This window comes from Elgaria multicarinata, chromosome 10 (genome assembly GCF_023053635.1).
Source record: "Elgaria multicarinata webbii isolate HBS135686 ecotype San Diego chromosome 10, rElgMul1.1.pri, whole genome shotgun sequence".
Taxonomy (NCBI): domain Eukaryota; kingdom Metazoa; phylum Chordata; class Lepidosauria; order Squamata; family Anguidae; genus Elgaria; species Elgaria multicarinata.
In genome coordinates this window covers 47,288,899-47,306,919 of record NC_086180.1, presented here as the reverse complement: position 1 = coordinate 47,306,919, position 18,021 = coordinate 47,288,899, and the positions used below count along the sequence as shown (strand labels likewise).

Sequence of the window (18,021 nt, the reverse complement as noted above, 5' to 3'; positions counted from 1 at the left end):
CTTGGAACTGTTCATGTAAGTACCAGATGTTGTTTAAAATTAGGTTTACAGCATAAACTGATCATATTATTTTCCATTTTTATTTCATTCCAAATTATAACAAAAACTGAGAAAATGTTCCACTTTTTTTTACATATTAAAACATATCCAACCTTTCATACAGGCCAAGTAACTTTTCATTGAAAAATTACCAGCAACAAACAAAATGCTAAGAAACAAAAATTGCAGTACAAAATATTCCATCCTCAGGCATGCTCACATTCTTCTCTTCTGTGTACTTATATACAGAACTGTTTAAAGGAAGCCAGGAAGGGGGGGGGGAGAGAGAGAGAGAGAGAGAGAGAGAGAGAAAGAAAAGAGACAATTAGAACGCTTTATAGAAATATAGTATATATTTGATGTAAGATAGATACCTGCTGTGGTCCACAACTGGTTTACAGCCAGAACTATTTGTTGGATCCAAAGCTCTTTTCAGTTCCTAGAAAGGCTATTTTACACTTTGCACTAGAACACCATGTGAGAAAAGTTAAACTAAGTCCAAGGGCATGTCTAGACGAGGCGGGTGGAGGGGTATGATCTTGCAATTTTATGACCGCAAGATCTTCCCCCTCGTCTATACAAGCACACGATGTCCTGGGAGGAAGAGGATGTCACATCTGCCATTTTGTTGGGGGGGGGGGAATCAAAAATGAACGCAGGAGCGCTCACACGCAAAAAGGTGTTTGTTTTTAAAAAAACTCCCGCTCCCCCCACCCCCAATAGGCACAGAGCTCCTGAGGAGCTCTGTACCCTGTGCCCTCGCAGTTACTCACGAGGAGTCAGGATGAAAACACACATCCCGCAGTCTCCGGACGAGCCCGAGACTTGGGAAGAAATGGAATTAAACTGTAGAGCCATATCCCAGGGCACAGGAGGGATCATCCCTCCCTGCCCCCGGGATCCCCTGTGTGTCATGCAGTGGCAATCCCCGGGATATCGCCCCATCTAGACATGCCCCAACTGTGATGATCTACTAGCCCAAACACTTACATAAGAGCAGTTACAGAATCTATTTTATTATTATTATTTAGTATTTGTACAACAGCACTACTGACTCTTTTCCTTTACTTTGCAGTTTTAAGATATTTTTGTTTGTAGGTTTATGAAAATGGAAAATCTTAGGACAAACTCAATCCTGTTATACCTAAAATGTATGATCCAACAAAAAGTTAAGCATTGTTAGTCCACAGATTACAATGCACAGTTTTAAGCATGTACTTCTCTCCCACTGAAATCAACTGCTTAACTTTGGCTGGATCATTTCTGCAGTGCTTTGTTTCGCTCTCATTAAACATGTGATGGTAGACTTCAGAAATTAATCTCAATAACATCTATCATGCCAGCTGAAACCCCTCCCATCCTGCTGCTTCCAACTATAGCTTCTGAGACCATCAAAGGGAGAAGAAGAAGCCCTTCCACTGTCCCCATGACCTGCTGAACTTTGCAACTAAGAATCTAGTGCTTGAGTTTGCTGTTTTCCTTCTCCCTCAAGGTCCCCTTTCCTTTTGTGTCATATCTTTCAGACTGTAAGCCTGAAGGCAGGGACCATCTTACTTCTTGTCTTTGTAAGCCGCCTTGAGAGCCTTTTTGGCTAAAGGATGGGCTGCTATAAATAAATTAATGCTGGAGAAGCTCCTTTCTGCTAGACTTCTCCAGTAGTTGCAAGTGTTCGTGAACTGTAAGTTTTTAATTTATTTGTCTAAAATATTTCTATACATATACATATGGATGTTCCCACAAGCACACTCCTTCTACCTCCTACCATCCTGCTAAAATAAGTGGAAGTTACACTATGCAAAGATTAGGAAGACAGCCTAGCCTTTCTACTGACCTGCAGTTTTCTAACTTTGAAAAATCTGGTACAAACTCTAAGAACACTCCTTTCAAAACTAATGGAAAATGTAGCTGATGGAGAGGGGAGGAGGGAGAAGTGGAGCTTCACTCTACTTTCCAATACTAGGAACAAGTCGTGAAATGTAAAGTAAAAACAAGACAAAGTAACACTGCCTATGTGCAGAGTGTTTCCCTCACCAGAGTGAAAGAAGTAGGTCAGCTGTCTGCCATGAATTCCAGGCAGGCTTAAGCCCCTGCTTCTTGACTTTTCCATGGGAGGGCGACTGTCATTACTTCTTCCCTTATTACAAACCCTTGCAGGAGTTGAAATAAGACCCTAGCCCTCTCTGAAATCCTCTGTGCGTACCTAAAGATTGAGGAGGGGGCAGAGGGGAAAGGGTTAAGTCTAATGTCATTGTACATTGGGCTTTCCCAGAAGCCAGACATTTGTGGGTGCCTGCTTACTACATCTATCACACCAGCAAAAGTATGAGCGAGAAAAGGCCTAATTTTATTCTTCACATGTCTTTTCTTCAAAACATTCTGAATAAATATGGCAATATCCAATCTCTTCTCGTTAAGCATAGTTACCATTGTTTCCTCTGATGAAAGCATCCCCATATTTATTCTTCAGCTGTCCATTTACATACTCCTCTGTCTGTTCCAGAGCTATATTCATGTACCCATCCAAACAAGCCAGCACACCTAGAATAACACAGGACCACTCAGATGTCAAAAATATATTATCTTAACCAAATATTGTATTAAAAATTGCATAGATGTACACCTTCACACACAAAAAAGACTAGAGAAAATAGTTAATTTAATTTAATTTTCATTAAATACAGTTAATGATAATGCAATTTGGTTATAGTACAGCAATTGCACCACACCTCCCTCTATCCAATAAAGTGATTAAAGTCAAGATCCTATGCATGTTTAGACAGGAAAAAAAGTCTTACAGTCATAGCACTTTTTTTTTTTTTGTCTAAACATGCATAGGATCATACCTTAAGTCTCTATCTGTCATTTGGCATATTGAATATAAAATCGCTGTAGCAGAACTCCTTGTCACAAGATCAATAGCTTCATCTTTGAAAGTTGGAAATGCTATTCTTTCATTTATTGATTATGTTGAGACTACTATATCTTAACATTCTGCAATAAACGGCCATGAATTCGAATGGACATAGGGACACCATGGTTAACTGAATAATAGAAGAAGGCAACAGAGTCTTTTGTGTCAATTATAACAGAAATGGTACCGCGACATTCACACTCTAACACAGATCCCGGCAAAAGTTGATCTAAATTATGAAGTTATCTAAAAAGTCAATTAGCAAACAGCCAACTTTTGTGCCCAAAAAGTGCATAGCATGAAAGACAGCTACATGACTTAAATTTAAGAATGCAAGTGTGGTAGGATTACTATTAAGAGAAAGGGTTTGGGGGGATGGGGACGACTGGCAATCTATTCTAATACAAAGTAGTATAAATACAATGTTTTTATATAATGATTTTATTAATGTTGTCTAAGGTGATTAACAGATGTAGACACCCATAAAATATTTTAAAAGCCATGTCTTGCTAATTGATTTAATTTTTTCTTACACCATGATCCCAGGCATTTTTCTAAGTCCTACTGATCTCAAAGGGTCTTGCTTCCAAGAAAATATGATGAGGAACAGGATATGCAGGCTGGATCCAGATTTAACTATATTTAGAGTAGAACCATTTAAATCAATGGGATTAAGTCTGGATCCAACCCATAGTGTTTAAAGCTAGAAAACCAATGTTAAAAGCTTTAGTCTTAAAAACTACAGTTAATGCAAGTTTGACAATTGCTAAAGTAACAGTAAAGTGCTTTTGCTCCCAACAGCTGTACCACCTTATGACTGACATCATATCATACTAGCAGTTAAAGTCCCTTTATGATGGCATCACAAACACTGAAGGGCCACCTAACCCCATATGAATGTGCCCAGGCACTAAGATCTCATGGCCTCATATTTATGGACCTCCCTGCCTTTAGACATACACTTGGCTCCCTCCCTCTTTTATTTAAATACTTTATTACCATTTCAATACAACTTTAGTTAAAGAAGATGCTCTTGTGTTAAATTGTCTTAAAAGTTTGTTGTTGGGATTGCTCATTTGAAGTGTTTTATATTGCTCTGTTAGTTTTAACATTTTAGAGATTCATGTTACTTTAAGGATGCAATCCTATGAACGTTTAAATGGAAAAAAGTCCTACCAGCCAGAATACTGGGAGCTGTGGGACTTTTTTCAGTCTAATACTTTTATAATGTCCATATGCTTTCACATATCTTGGGAAAACTATGTTTCAAGGCAGCATAGAAATCCTTGCAATCTAAGCCACCCTAGAGGTTAAGCAACTGTAGACTGGTTGTTCGCTCGCCAATCCATGTTACTCCCGACAAACAACTGGGTGAGTGGTGCAGCTTCTTTGCCCCTCAGTCCTCTGGCCCACTACCTGCACATATGTCCTTTACGGCACAACCCATCTCGCCTCCTCATCCCAGCCCCCTCCCCACTTTGATCTCTATCCCTTTTCAGAGCACTTACTTCATTCACCAGCTTAAAAAAAAAAACAGTACCTCAAGAATTGTGCAAATTATAGGTCTTGAATGGACACTGCAGTTGCAGTTACTTTGCTTCAGCAGGTTTGCATAACTCTCCCTGACAGGTTTTTAAAAACAAAAACAAAACAAAACAAAACAAAACAAAACCTTAGAAGGCAACTACATGGGATGGAGTGAATGGGGCCTCACTGGAGGAGGGAGATAAGTACTGCTGTTGTAGGCAACCCATTTGCTTTGTCCCATTTTGTCATCGTCTAAGGTTTTTGTTTGCTTGTTTTGAAATGATACTTGTCAGTGTCTTGCTTCCATTCAATTTATACCTAAATCCCAGCAACTCGAGAAATGGAGGATTTACATTACACCACCATCCCCTTTCACCACTTCCATTCAGAGTAGTTACTGCCGCAGTTAACTGTGAGAAAAGAACGGCAGCCCCATTTGCGCAAGTTTCTGGTGGTGGCAAACAAGTGACAGCTCTTCCGAAGTGCTGTTTGGGCATCATTGGATGGGCAGTCACGGGCAAAGGAGGCTTGAGGCAGCAAAGGCAGCTGCAATTGGGGAAAGTGGCAGGGATTTTTGTGGGTTGAACAATTTCAAGAACAAGCCATAGGTTTTTCAGTGTGGCTTGCTGCCCCCAAATGAGCCACTCTGCACGAAGAAGTCATTGTATCTAGAGGCCCAAGGATAAATAGATATTTCAATGATCACCATACAACAATAGGCCTCTGTACAACAGTAACAAGCCTGTGAGATGCAGGACCTACCAGCCACCTGTTGGCGCTCTTTGTTTTGACTGAATCAAATGACAGACTTAAGATTTGGAAAAAAAGATTATTAGACTTGTTCTGACAAGGAGTAGGGAATAGGAATAAAGAGAAGCCCAATTTGTAGTTTTGGCTTAGCAGCTTCCTGAGTAGCTGAACTACACTTCCTGCTTCTCTTGTCAGATTTCCACTGCACAGTTTACAATACCTTCTCAAGAACACCATTGTGCATGAATTAATTTGTAACATGTTTAACTTATCCTTGAATCATAAGAAAGTGTTTATTACTACAAAGAATGTTAACGGACTACAGTAGAATCCAAAACAAGTTTGTAATCAGGATTAGAGAGAAGCAATCATACAACTCACTTTGATTTACTTCTCTATCCTTCAATCATTCCTTGGAATAGAGAAACAAATCCAACCCATTTAGACTATTACAGGATAACATTATTCAAAACATTTTGAATAAATCCTACCTGTGTGCCTATATACTATACAAGCACACAGCTTGGATTTGTTGATAATGTTTACTTAGAACTGAGTTCTAAGTGGGTTTTACTCCCAGAAAAGTATGCATACGAATGGACTCGAAGCTACTTTTGGCCTGTTTTCTTTTACTGAACAATTAGATGAGACTGGCACATTCAGACAGATCATAATTCTGTATTTCTATATAGTACACAAGGAGTAAGACTCACTGAACATAGTGAGACTCATTTCTAAGAAAACACACATAACACAGCAGAGACTATGTAGCAAGAATGTAAATCACGAAGTAACTAATAATCTTCATAATCTTCCTTTCAAAAATTGAAAAAAAATTGCAGCCAAGATAACATTGGCTAGGTATTGGAGATCTAGACAAATCCCAGGACTATTAAAATATTCCAGACCTTAGTCAGCTATGATCATAAACAAATGAATGTATTATGTTCATATCTGTCAAGGCAAAAGCATAAATCTGCCCTTATAGGAAATTTTTCAATCTTTTTGTATTTTTTGGAACAGATAAAGAAAAGATACAATTATTCATGACAAGTTTTATTTTTGGAAGCTTTTTATTCTGTAACTGTATAAATGAAGTGTTGCGTTCCCCCCTACCTTTCTCTGAAATAGAAAAAGAAGAAACCCCATAAACACTTGCCCTTTGATCTGTGTTTGTCAAATATTAAATGGTCTTCTTCCTAAAACAACCTCTGGTACGGCAGTGGTTGTTCTTTGACATGCAAGAAAGACCTCTTTCTGGAATTTTAAGTACCCTGTTAGCTCTAAAATCCAATTCAAAGGAGTGAGCTTCTGCAGGAAATTAATTGCATCTAATCCTTGGGAAATGTAAATATTTAATTTATACTAGACAATTTCAGAAAGAGTTCTGAGACTGGTTAGCAATGGTATCTTCAAACCCTCACCTGTGTCATTCCAATATATAAAAAAGGACCCAAAGATGACCCATCCAACTATCGGCCTATTAGCCTCTTATCTGTAGTTGGTAAGGTCTATGCCATTTTCTTGGCCTTGAAACTAAAAACATGGATCCTTGATAACAATATCTTGGGAGAAGAACAGATTGGCTTTAAAGCAGGCTGCTCTACTCTTGACCATTGCCTGGTACTGGCTCACCTGGTTCATAAATATTCTACACCCAGTGGAGGCAAATTATTCACCGCTTTTATTGATCTCAAATCTGCCTTCGATTCAATATGCCGAGCCCATCTTTGGAGCAAACTGGAACAGCTTTCTATCGAAAGCTGTTTTCTGTTCCTGATTCAATCTCTGTATCATAAAACATCTGCCCAGGTTCGTTGCAGTAGACAAGGACATCTCACAAATGAGATTGTCACTTCACTTGGTGTCAGACAAGGATGTGTTCTCGCCCCCATCTTGTTCAACCTTTATCTGGCAGATCTCCCTGTCTGGTTGGCGTCATTACCATCGCATGCACCCAAGATTGGTTCAACAAAATTTTTCGTTCTTATCTATGCTGACGATGCCGTTTTGATCTCCCAGACTCGACTGGGCCTCAAGAGACTACTAAATGGTTTTGCCAAATACTGTGAGAAAAATCTGCTGACAATTAACTATTCAAAAACCAAAGTGGTAGTTTTTGCCAGGAGGAAGGTAAGATTCCCCTGGTCCATGGGGGGAAACAGAATCAACCAAATTGACGCATACAAATACCTGGGCATATGGTTTCATGAAGCTCAAAACTGGAGGGCACATGGCAAACACCCCAAGAGCAAAGCTGAACAAACTATTGGTGCGTTATCCCGATTCTTCTTTGCGAAAGGTGGGAAATATCTACCGGCAGCCATCCGGGTTTACAAAGCGAAAATAGTGTCTCAGACTCGGTTTGGAGCTCCAATATGGTTTCCACACTTCAAAAGTTCTCTTGAAGGAGTGCAACATCTCTACCTCAGGCTTATATTCGGAGTCCCTAGATGTGTTTCTGGTGCTGCCCTCAACTTGGAGGCTGGACTAAGTACACTAAAATGCCAAGCTTGGATATTCACCATACATTACTGGCTCTGCTGTCACCTAACGCTCACTTCCAACTCCTTGGTTACCAAAGTCCTGTTAGAACCCTCCGAATCTCACTGGTCTAAGGCAGTGGTGCAAAAAGTAACCTCAATAGGGCTATCCCCTTTTTTCCTGCTATCTCTGGACTTGGACAGCGCTAAACAGATCACCAAACAGAGACTACTGGATACAGACCACCAAGAGCTCCGGGGAACTGCCTGGGGACCATGTTCCCCCCAATCATTGGGTCTCCTAGTCCCTTCTTGCAAAGACGGAATGCCATACCTGGGTTGGTTAACCATTCCCAAATACAGGAAAGCATTCACCCTAGCAAGATTTAACGTCCTCCCCTCCAAGTTGCTGGAGGGCAGATATAAGAAAATTCCATCCAAAAACAGATACTGCCCATGTAATAACATCGAGGTGGAATCCATTCTGCATGTGCTCTTCCAATGCAATTTTTACCAACAGGCAAGAAAAGACCTATTATGTCCTATTAGGCTACGTCTCCCTGGACGATCCCCTGAGTCACTCCTGATTAGTCTACTTCAGGGCTCCGGTAAATCTACCACGGAGCAGGTGGCCAAATTCCTGAATTTGGCCATCTGCACCAGATCGCTTATGGATGTTGACTGCGCTTAAATCCACAGATTAGCAATTTTATTATCTATATATCCCTCCCTTTTTCACTATGCTAGGCCCCAATAACCCAATTCTGTTCCCTTTTCAGAAACCAACAAATAACAATCTAGTATCTTTAGTGATTTTGTAACACTCCTTCTTTTTTATCCCTACTCTGTATTGTTTTATATAATGGTGTATCTTCTTGTTTTATATTGGTCTGTTGACTGTAAATAAAGAAATACAATACATGTGTCTTTAAACATTTCTGTCCTCTAAACTTCTGGTTTAGAGAACAGAAATATTTAATCGTACTATTAAGTACATTTATAGAATTTAAGGAAGTCCTAAATTTAATCATATCAGGCTTACAGTTCAAATGGGAAAATATCCCTCAATCCAGGAAGCTTGGCTGAGTTGGCAAAAGGTTCCCAGATTTAAGGACCACGTTAATTTCATATTTACTGCTCCTACCCTTGTTTACGCAACCCATGTTCCAGAGTTTGAGTGTGACAAAGAACCCTCCAAGAACAGGCCTGTCCACATCACATGAATTATAGAAGTTTCTTTCTCTCTAATTAACAGATCACACAATATATCAAGGTGACTGAAGGATGAAGTGGGAAGAACTTGAGAAAGGTTTTACTCATAAAAGGCAGCCTAAAAATAATTTTAAATAAATAAACATACCTCGATAATCAACTCCAGAATTTAACTTTACAACAACTGGTCTTCCTATGATTTGTTTCAAGAAATCACTTGGGGTTTGTTTCCGTAGGCTCATTCTGAAAAAATGTTGGATGCTAAAAGCAAAAACATAAATAAGAAAACAGCTTAAATACACAATTCAAAAACTGATCACAAACTAATGCTCAACAGAAACAGCGTGGTGGCTCTCAAAAGTGTTCACTAGAAGAATAAATATCAAAGAAGAGGATAAAACAAGAAAACTTTTTTGAGGAGGGACTTTAAAACAGTATTTCTTCAATCAGCACATAAAACTCCCCTCAACTATGTACACTTTGATATACTTAATAAGAAACTTTGTACATGATTATCTAAGATCTGTTCACCACACACAACTTGAAAACAATCAATGCAGTCAGGCAGGCATGGCTTTTGTTTTCTATATGTAATGCTGCAGAAGAATTTCAAAGTATTGTGGAATCCAGATCGTTTTTAACAAGCTGGATTTGAATTTAAATGTAAGCAACGCACAAGCACTCATCCTATGCCACCAACTATTCTGAACTTTCATTATTTTAAGGCAACAGCAGAGTGATAGGCTGTCCATCACTCCCCAAATACTTGAAGCTACATTGGCATGCCTAATTTATTAGATGGGTTTTTAATAAAACACAGTAGATAATTCATTGGATTTCTCCTGTATTTAGTTAGAACATTGTAAATAATTCATAGAACCATAGAATAGTAGAGTTATAAGGCCATCGAGTCCAACCCCCTGCTCATTGCAGGAACCTATCTTCGGGCATCCCTGACAGATACTTGTCCAGCTGCCTCTTCAATGCCTCTAGTGCAGGAGAGCCCTTGACCTCCCTAGGCAATTGGTTCCATTGTCATACTGCTCGAACAGTCAGGAAGTTCCTGAAACTTCAAGCCCATTCAAAGATTTACCTCTTTTGCCATTGTTTAGATCAGGGGCAGGTAATTTCTGAGGGGCCAAGGGCCAATTTGCCACCCCCAGAACCCACCATGGGCTGAAACCCCTCTCCCACTGCCAAATTCAGTAGTGGCGAAAATAGCACATTCTCACTTTAAAACAAGGAATGTGGGGAGTATGCATCTTGTTTAATGCATAAATGCATGGAAGGCCTGGGGGAACATATATTTGCATTAAAACAATTGAAGGTGCATTATGTTCCCCACTACACCATAAAAATTCAGCGGCAGCAGCTGGAGGAGGGGTGCAGAAAAGTTTTGGGGCACATGCCCACGCCTGGTTTAGATAGCAGCATTGTAGAAGCATGACTTGTTCTTGCTTTGCTTTCTCAAATATCACAGTAAATATAACCCATTCTAGTCTTGCTTAAATTTAAAGTCTCTTAACACTACAATCCTATGCACACTTACTTGGGAGTAAGCCTCATTTATTTCTGAGTAAACCTGTGTAGGTGTACACTGTAAATCTATTTTAAATATCCACCCTAACTCTGTGCTTTTAACCAAATTAAGATTGCTAACATTATGTCCATTTCACATCTTCCAGGGCCAGGTTGCAATCCTATATATATTCACTCAGAAGTAAGCCCCACTGAGTTCAGGAGGACTTAATCCCAGGGAAGTGCATTTAGGATGGCAGCCTCAATATCTTATAAGCTTGCCCGAAACAACTTACTTTACTTACTGGGACTTGTCCTGTAGTAAATCTGTTTAGGGTTGCAGCCTAATGGCATGTCAACGTAAGGTGAGTTATAAACATCTTCTCCATTTAAATAAAAGATAGGATAAACTGCCTCTAACAAGGTGTTTTTAAAAAATTAAGTAGCGGTATTATCTACTACTATTCTTATTTTCCTCTTCATCATCCTTGCTCATATGCTTCCCCTTGGATTTTTTTCCTTTTATCCTGCAAGTTCTCTTTTTCATAGCACTTAACTCCTGGTCTAATCTGATCTTTTACTGCACTATTTTCTTGTCCATTGTCTTAATTTTGTAAACCACCCAAAGAGCTTTGGCTATTGGGCGGTATAGAAATGCAATAAATAAGTAAAATAAATAAATTTCTCTACTTTCCGGTCCTGACATAAGCAACAAGATAGTGACTAGGCCACAGATGACTGAATAAAGTACAAGTGGATACATCTGAGCCAGAACCGGATTTACACATGCACACAAGACACAGGTCAGCCCCATTAAGTGAAATAGGTTTCAAAGGTCCCAGTTATTTCCAGAACAGCCAGAAGCAATATTATTGCGATAGTAAGAAAGCAGGAAGTCAGCAATAATATTTATTTGTTATATTTATATACTGCGCCATAGCTGAAGCTCTCTGGGCAGTTTACAAAAGTTAAACACAGTAAACATTAAAAGTATACAAAATTTAAAAACATAAAAACCACAGTATCCATTTAAAAACAACAGTTCTGGGGGTCCATTAAAAAACAAACTTAGCGTTGTTAAATGGTGTTAAATGCCTGGGAGAAAAGTCTTGACCTGGTGCCTAAAAGATAACAGTGTTGGTGCCAGGCAAGCCTCATCAGGGAGATCATTCCACAGTTGGGGGGCCACCACCGAAAAGGCCCTCTCCCTTGTTGCCATCCTCCGAGCTTCCCTCGGAGTAGGCACTCAGAGGAGGACCTTAGATGTTGAACGTGGTAGGTTCATGTCGGGAGAGGCATTTCATCAGGTATTGTGGTCCCAAGCCATGTAGAGCTTTATAGGTTAAAACCAGCACCATGAATTGGGCTCGGAAACATATAGGCAGCCAATGCAAGCCGGCCAGAATTGGTGTTATATGTTCGAACCTCCTTGTTCCAGTTATCAATCTGGCCACTGCATTTTGTACAAGCTGCAGGTTCCAAACGGTCTTCAAAGGCTGTCCTATGTATTATTTTTATTTATTTATTTTATTTATTTATTTAGAGTATTTTTATCCCGCACCTCAGCCAAAAGGCTCTCGGAGCGGCTTACAATGTATCAATAAAGAAGACAGTCCCTACCCTCAGGCTTACATTCTAAAAAAAGACATGACACACAAGGAAAAGTGGATGGGGAGGGAAGAGGGAGAAAATAAAAAGAAATTAAGGAGACTGTTTAGGCTGGTGGGAAGGCCCTGCTCCGTCCTCTCATCTCCCAATGGAGGGGCAAACCAACAGCTCCTTCTTCCCCACAAGGTGAAGATGTTAGCCCTGGGGGGGGGGGGGTTTCCAACTGAAGCAGGCTCTGATGGTCTCTGCCTGCTCCAGTCTCCCTCGATGTAGAGGGCATTGCAGTCATCTAATTTGGAGGTTACCAGAGTATGGACAACTGAAGCTAGATTATCCCTGTCCAGATAGGGGCGTAGTTGGGCCACCAACCGGAGTTGGTAGAAAGCACTCCGTGCCACTGAGGTCACCTGAACCTCAAGTGACAGAGAAGAAGTACAGAGTAGAGCAGCCTTCCCCAACCTGATGCCCTCCAGATGTGTTGGAGTACACATGCTAGCTGGGGGATTCTGGGAGTTGTACTCGAACACATCTGGAGGGGACCAGGTTGGAGAAAGATGGTGTAGAAGTATCCTAACAAGCTGGGCACCCTCTGTGTCCCCAAGGTAGAATCCTCCACAGAAATATTGGGAATAGATCCACTGACAACACTAAAGATTCTAAAGACCACAAGTAGAGACCAGAAAGGATAACTAAAATAAAAAGGCAAAACCATTCCAGCTTAACATTGACCCTGTTCAAAAGACACCTTAAACCAAGGCTTTAACCACAATGAATAAAGCAAAAAGTCTTATTCACCCTGGTTAAAGCTCTGGTTTAAGGGTCTTCTGAACAGCCGCAACTGACTTTCTACATAACATTTCCTGAAAGCAAACCAGCCTGTATTAGGCTGCAATTTAAACACTTAGCAAGGAGCATGAGAAGACATGTTTAGAACGCTCTTCCAGAACACTTGAGAACTACTAACTCAATCACAGCTTTTAAAACTCAGCTAAAAACTTTTCTTTTCCCTATAGCTTTTAAATATTGAGTTTGTTCTGACTCTATACTGTTAGCTTCACCCCACCCGGTGCCTGTTTACACTTCCCTGTGCCTGTCTGCATTCTCTTTCCCTCCTTATTGTTTACTACAACTTTATTAGATTGTAAGCCTATGCGGCAGGGTCTTGCTATTTACTGTGTAATCTGTACAGCACCATGTACATTGATGGTGCTATATAAATAAATAAATAATAATAATAATAATAATAATAATAATAATAATAATAATAATAATACATTTGGCCAGCCATTTCTAATGGATATTTCTGTTTATGTGTACTTGTGTCTTTATAGATGAACAGTATACACATACACCTTATTTTGTATACTTCATTCTCAGTATGTTCATTCACCTGCACTAACATTTCAAAAGCCATACATGATTCCCTCAAGCCTGTGGAGACCAGGGACAGTACCCAATGGCAGTCCTATATAAACCAGGTTCATTCACTTTAACAGGTCTACTCTGTGTAGGAGTACCATTGGCTACTGCCCCAGGCTTCAATTTCTCACTCAGCTATGAAGTTCTCTTGATGACTTTAGCCTGGTCACTATTTCACAGGTATGTGTGTATAAACCGGGAAGAAAATGAGATGGACTAGAACTGCATATGCGACCCTCAGCACCTCAGGAGGAAGTGCTGGATAAAAATGAAATGAAATTAATAAGGCATGCTCCTATCAAGTATTTCAGTACTGACAATACTGGTCCAGATAGGCCAATGGTCTTACTCACGATAAGGCAACTTCCTATGTTCCTTATTTCTTACCTATGTACATTGGGTTAGGTCACTGAAAGTATATGAACTAATCTCTCACATTGTTTTAATAATTTCACGTATACTGCCTTGGAATCCTTGATGAAGGAGCGGTTTATTCATCCTTTAAAATACATAAATAAACCCTATCCATTATCACTAATCAACCTGAATTGTTTTTGTGGGCCGCAAACCATTAAGGGGTGGGGTGGGGCATTTTCAGCTCAGGCTCGAATAGCCGGGACTGAGCGAGCGAGGGACGGAAGCAGGGTTAGGGTTATGTGGAGCTCCCTCTGTCCAGAACGGGCGAAAGGGGCCACCGGCCGCCACACTGGAATAGGCGGGGAAAGCGGCGGCCGCTTGTCTCGTGAGCTTCGACGTGTGTGAAGCGAAGGAAGACAGGCGGAGGGGGAAAGCGGCCCTTTCCAAACCCTTGGCCCGGGAAGGGCTCGCCGGGAGGGAAGGAGGCCACCGCCTAGAACGTTCTGCAAAATCAGCGCGCGCGCCCCCACCAACCGCCGCTGCCCTCGAGTCCTAAGCTTGCCCGCCCTCAGACACTCACCCGCGCCTCTCCGCCTTAGTTCGCTAGCTCAGGCGGTCCGCCGAACGAAGGGTGATGGGCTGCTCGCCTCGCCAATCAGCGCTTTTCGGCTTTACGTCGTAACTACGGTGGCCGGGCGTGGCCATAATAATGCGCCTCTAATTGGTGGAAGAAGGGTGGAGTTTTCTCCCCTTGAATCTGCCTTCTCGGAAATCCCCCCTTACTACGGAGTAAGTCCCGTTGAACTCAGTGGCGCTTGCTTCCGAGTTAACTGGCCTGCAGAGAATCGGGCTGCACGAATCTCTTTGCGAAAGTCCCGCGCTAGCCACGCAAAAGAAGGAAACAAGAAGTTAATAAGCAGTTGGTTGGTTTTTAGTAAAATGAATTAAGGGCTCAATCCTATGCATGTTCAGACAGAAAAAAATGCCTACATCTCCCAGCATTCCCCAATCAGCATGGCTGGTTGGGGAATGCTGGGAGCTGGGGTGGGTGGGTTTCCGTCTAAACATACATAGGGTTGCGCCTTTAATTACTTACGTGAATTAAAAGAAACCAAAAGTAGTGAGCTGTGCCTTTGTTTTAAATCCAGAACGTTGCTGTTGTCAAGTTAGAACGTTTCCCAGTATGACTGTGAAATAACTGAAACGACAAATACTTGAAATGACACAATATACTAGAATAAAACGGATTCTGTTTCTGAGATGTCAGGATGCATGTTGTAGTTAGGGCAGCGGGATGAGCTGGTACTTACATTGGCCGAATTCTTTACTCAAAGCATGTATATCTATGTATTTGATTTATATCCTGCCTCTCCATCAAAAACTGGTACTCGGGGTGGCTGACAATAATAGACAAAGATTAAAACAAAATCTTAATTAAAATAATCAAAAACAAAACGATAAAGGAATGAAACTATATCAACCAATTTAAAAAACATTTAGCAAAATGTCTACTTATATTCTGAATAAAAACTACTTTACCTGCCCACAAGAGAAAGGGGGGTAACCTAGCTTCCATCTATAATCATCTTTTTAGAAATCCCATTTAACAGCTTGTCCCTAAACATCTCAGAAATGTTCCACGGATTCCTGCATCATTTCTTCATTAGTGAATGAGCAACGCATTAGAGGATTACAACACAATCTTATAGTATAGACAGGGGTGTAGTGGAGTCAGGTCTCACAGGAAAACTACACCTGCACCTCTTTATTAACAGGGATGCTGACAGTAATTGGTTACCCCTTCAGTATTCCTTGGCCCTTCTGAGCTTATTTGTAATTGTCACAACCTGGGAGGAAATGAATTTTCCCAACAATAATATATTGGCTGCCTCTTGAATGGATTAGTAAGACCCATTAGTTTTACAATAGTTTTGCTACTGGTGGAGATAAAACTGCCAGAACTGGTTTGTTGATATGAATCAACACAGCTACTTGCAATTTTGGACTCATTTGAGCCGTGACTACGGGGACCCTCAGGATGAGCACCTGCACTTCAGAATTTACCAGTACACGTTTATTCAGAAGGAGAGTCGGCTTTACCTGTAGGTAGAGTGAGTCGGTTGCCTTAGGTTTGGGGTGTCATGAAGGGCAGCAATATTTTATTTATTTGTTGTTGCATTTTTACCATGGGGTGGTAGAGCTGATTATGAGATGTTTTGCCTCAGGTGCCAAAATAACAGCTGGCCTTGGGTATTCTCCCCCTTAAAGGGGGAGGGGTGTGCCATGGCTGCTTTGCCCCAGGTTGCAAAATGTCTCAGAAGTCAACCCCGCTTAGTAAGTCTGCTTTAGATTGTAGCCTTTCTGCTCAAGAACCATTGTACCAAAGTGAATAACTTGCAGATTGCAGCAACTAGGATTGTGAAATTCTGAAATAAAACATTCTAGTACTGGGCAGAGCCTACGGGCGGAGCCCAGAGAGTGTCCGAGGGTAGAACCAAAGGCAGAACCTAGTAGCTTTTCACAGGCCCATGAATGCAAGCCACTGCACACCTTTTGGGATGAGGGAATGCTAAAGGTAGGCTTAGGAAAATGAGTCCTTACCTTCTCCTGGCTGTTAGCCCTCTTCATGTGTTAGAGGAGCAGGTGCAGATAAAGTGTGATGTGTGCAACTTGAAGGGTTTTGCACATAGGGCCAACACATGCAATGTTTCCTCCTCAAAAATAACTCCCCATTGGCATCTGGTTGGCCACTGTGGGAACAGAATATTAGTCTACATATTTCTTTGGGTTGATGCAACAGAGCTCTTCTTATGTTCTTAGATTTTCCATAGTGTTTCCTTCAACCTGGATGAAGTTGTGAAATCATGGATTGGTTATTCCAAGTTGAGGGCAGGGGATGAGCTAAAATCCCCTTTGGCGTGCTTTTCAAGTCCAATGTTGTGAAGTAATCAGATAGCTTCTCGGAACCCATAAATTGCAAGGGTTTATGTGACATAATATATTTCAGATTGGGTCATAGTGTGACACTGTCAATTCCTGCAATGTCCAGACCAATCTTGGTCACTTGCCAACTCATCAGAGCTCATATTTTATCAGGATACTCAAAGGTATTTTCTCACATGGATTTCTTGGGATTGGCAGCTTGTACTTAATTGTCACTAATCTGCATATACTTTGTCCTCCATTACATAACAGTCTATCTCCTGTTGTATAGTCTCAACGTATTTATTTTTTAGTAAGCCATTTCCATTAAAAAAAATTAGTTCCCTTGCCAAGCAAAGCAGGAAGTACACCCCTGAGTGCTGGGGTTGCTATAGCTATGCTCTCCTATGATGTCAAGGAGAGACAAAAGTAAATACTCTAAAGAGACAAGCAGTTTCATGTCTGGCCAGAAGAGGAAGCAAAGACAATGCCTTTGGTATTGTTTAAATGGCTTTTAAAATGTATCTTCAAACAGAAGGCAGAAACAACTGGAAAGATCTCCCATGTAAGTCCCATTAAAATGCCTTTACATCACTTTCATCCATTTTAATGAAGTTTGTGCAGAAGGATGATGTGGACTAAGAATGACTAAGGGCTTGTCTACTTAGGGGATTGTAGCACACCCAGTCCCTACCAGCCAAACATGCGAGCCTGCATCAATCCTCTGGTGCAAACGGACAAGTGTGCAAACCCATTGCAATATGGCACCTTCTTTTTGCAGGTACTGCTCACTACATTTCTGGCTTGCACTAAATCTTCCATGGAGATGTGCCCAAGAATTGTCAGCTCCTTACCCAGAGAAGACTCCAGTGTTCTTAATAGCCCTGCAGCAGTGGTACAGCAGTGGCAGAAAAACTAACATCTTCTTGTTGGATCAGTGTTTAGAAACCCTAATTGATGACTAGGGGGGAATCCGCACGTCGTTCTGAGATTGCTTCTAAGCAACCCCAGTGCGGCGTGAAAGCGATCGTGTACCTGGCCCTTGGAAGAGCCAACGAAGAGACGTCCTTCCCGCCGCCGCCACCCGCAGACCTCCTCGCCGACCGGCGAGGAGAGCTTGGTTGAAGAAGGCGGGGTTGAGAGCGGAAGAAGCTCTCCACCCCGCCTTCTTCCCCCGATCTCTCCGTCCCAGCCGGCGAGGAGGTCGGCGGCGGCGGTGGCGGGAAGGACGTCTCTTCGTCGGCTCTTCCAAAGGCCAGGTACACGATCGCTTTC

At 41.3% G+C, this 18,021-nt stretch overlaps 1 protein-coding gene across 1 annotated transcript; it reads right to left on the bottom strand.

The window, feature by feature from the left end:
- Window positions 1-58: 58 nt before the first annotated feature.
- LSM6 (LSM6 homolog, U6 small nuclear RNA and mRNA degradation associated) lies at window positions 59-14,491 on the bottom strand. The gene is made up of 4 exons (XM_063135214.1): window positions 14,405-14,491; window positions 9,071-9,183; window positions 2,464-2,577; window positions 59-290 (listed from the first exon to the last, which is right to left on the bottom strand). The coding sequence occupies exons 2-4, from the start codon at window positions 9,162-9,164 to the stop codon at window positions 256-258; spliced, it is 243 nt and encodes an 80-aa protein (XP_062991284.1). The 5' UTR covers window positions 9,165-9,183; window positions 14,405-14,491; the 3' UTR covers window positions 59-255.
- Between the last annotated feature and the right edge of the window lie 3,530 nt (window positions 14,492-18,021).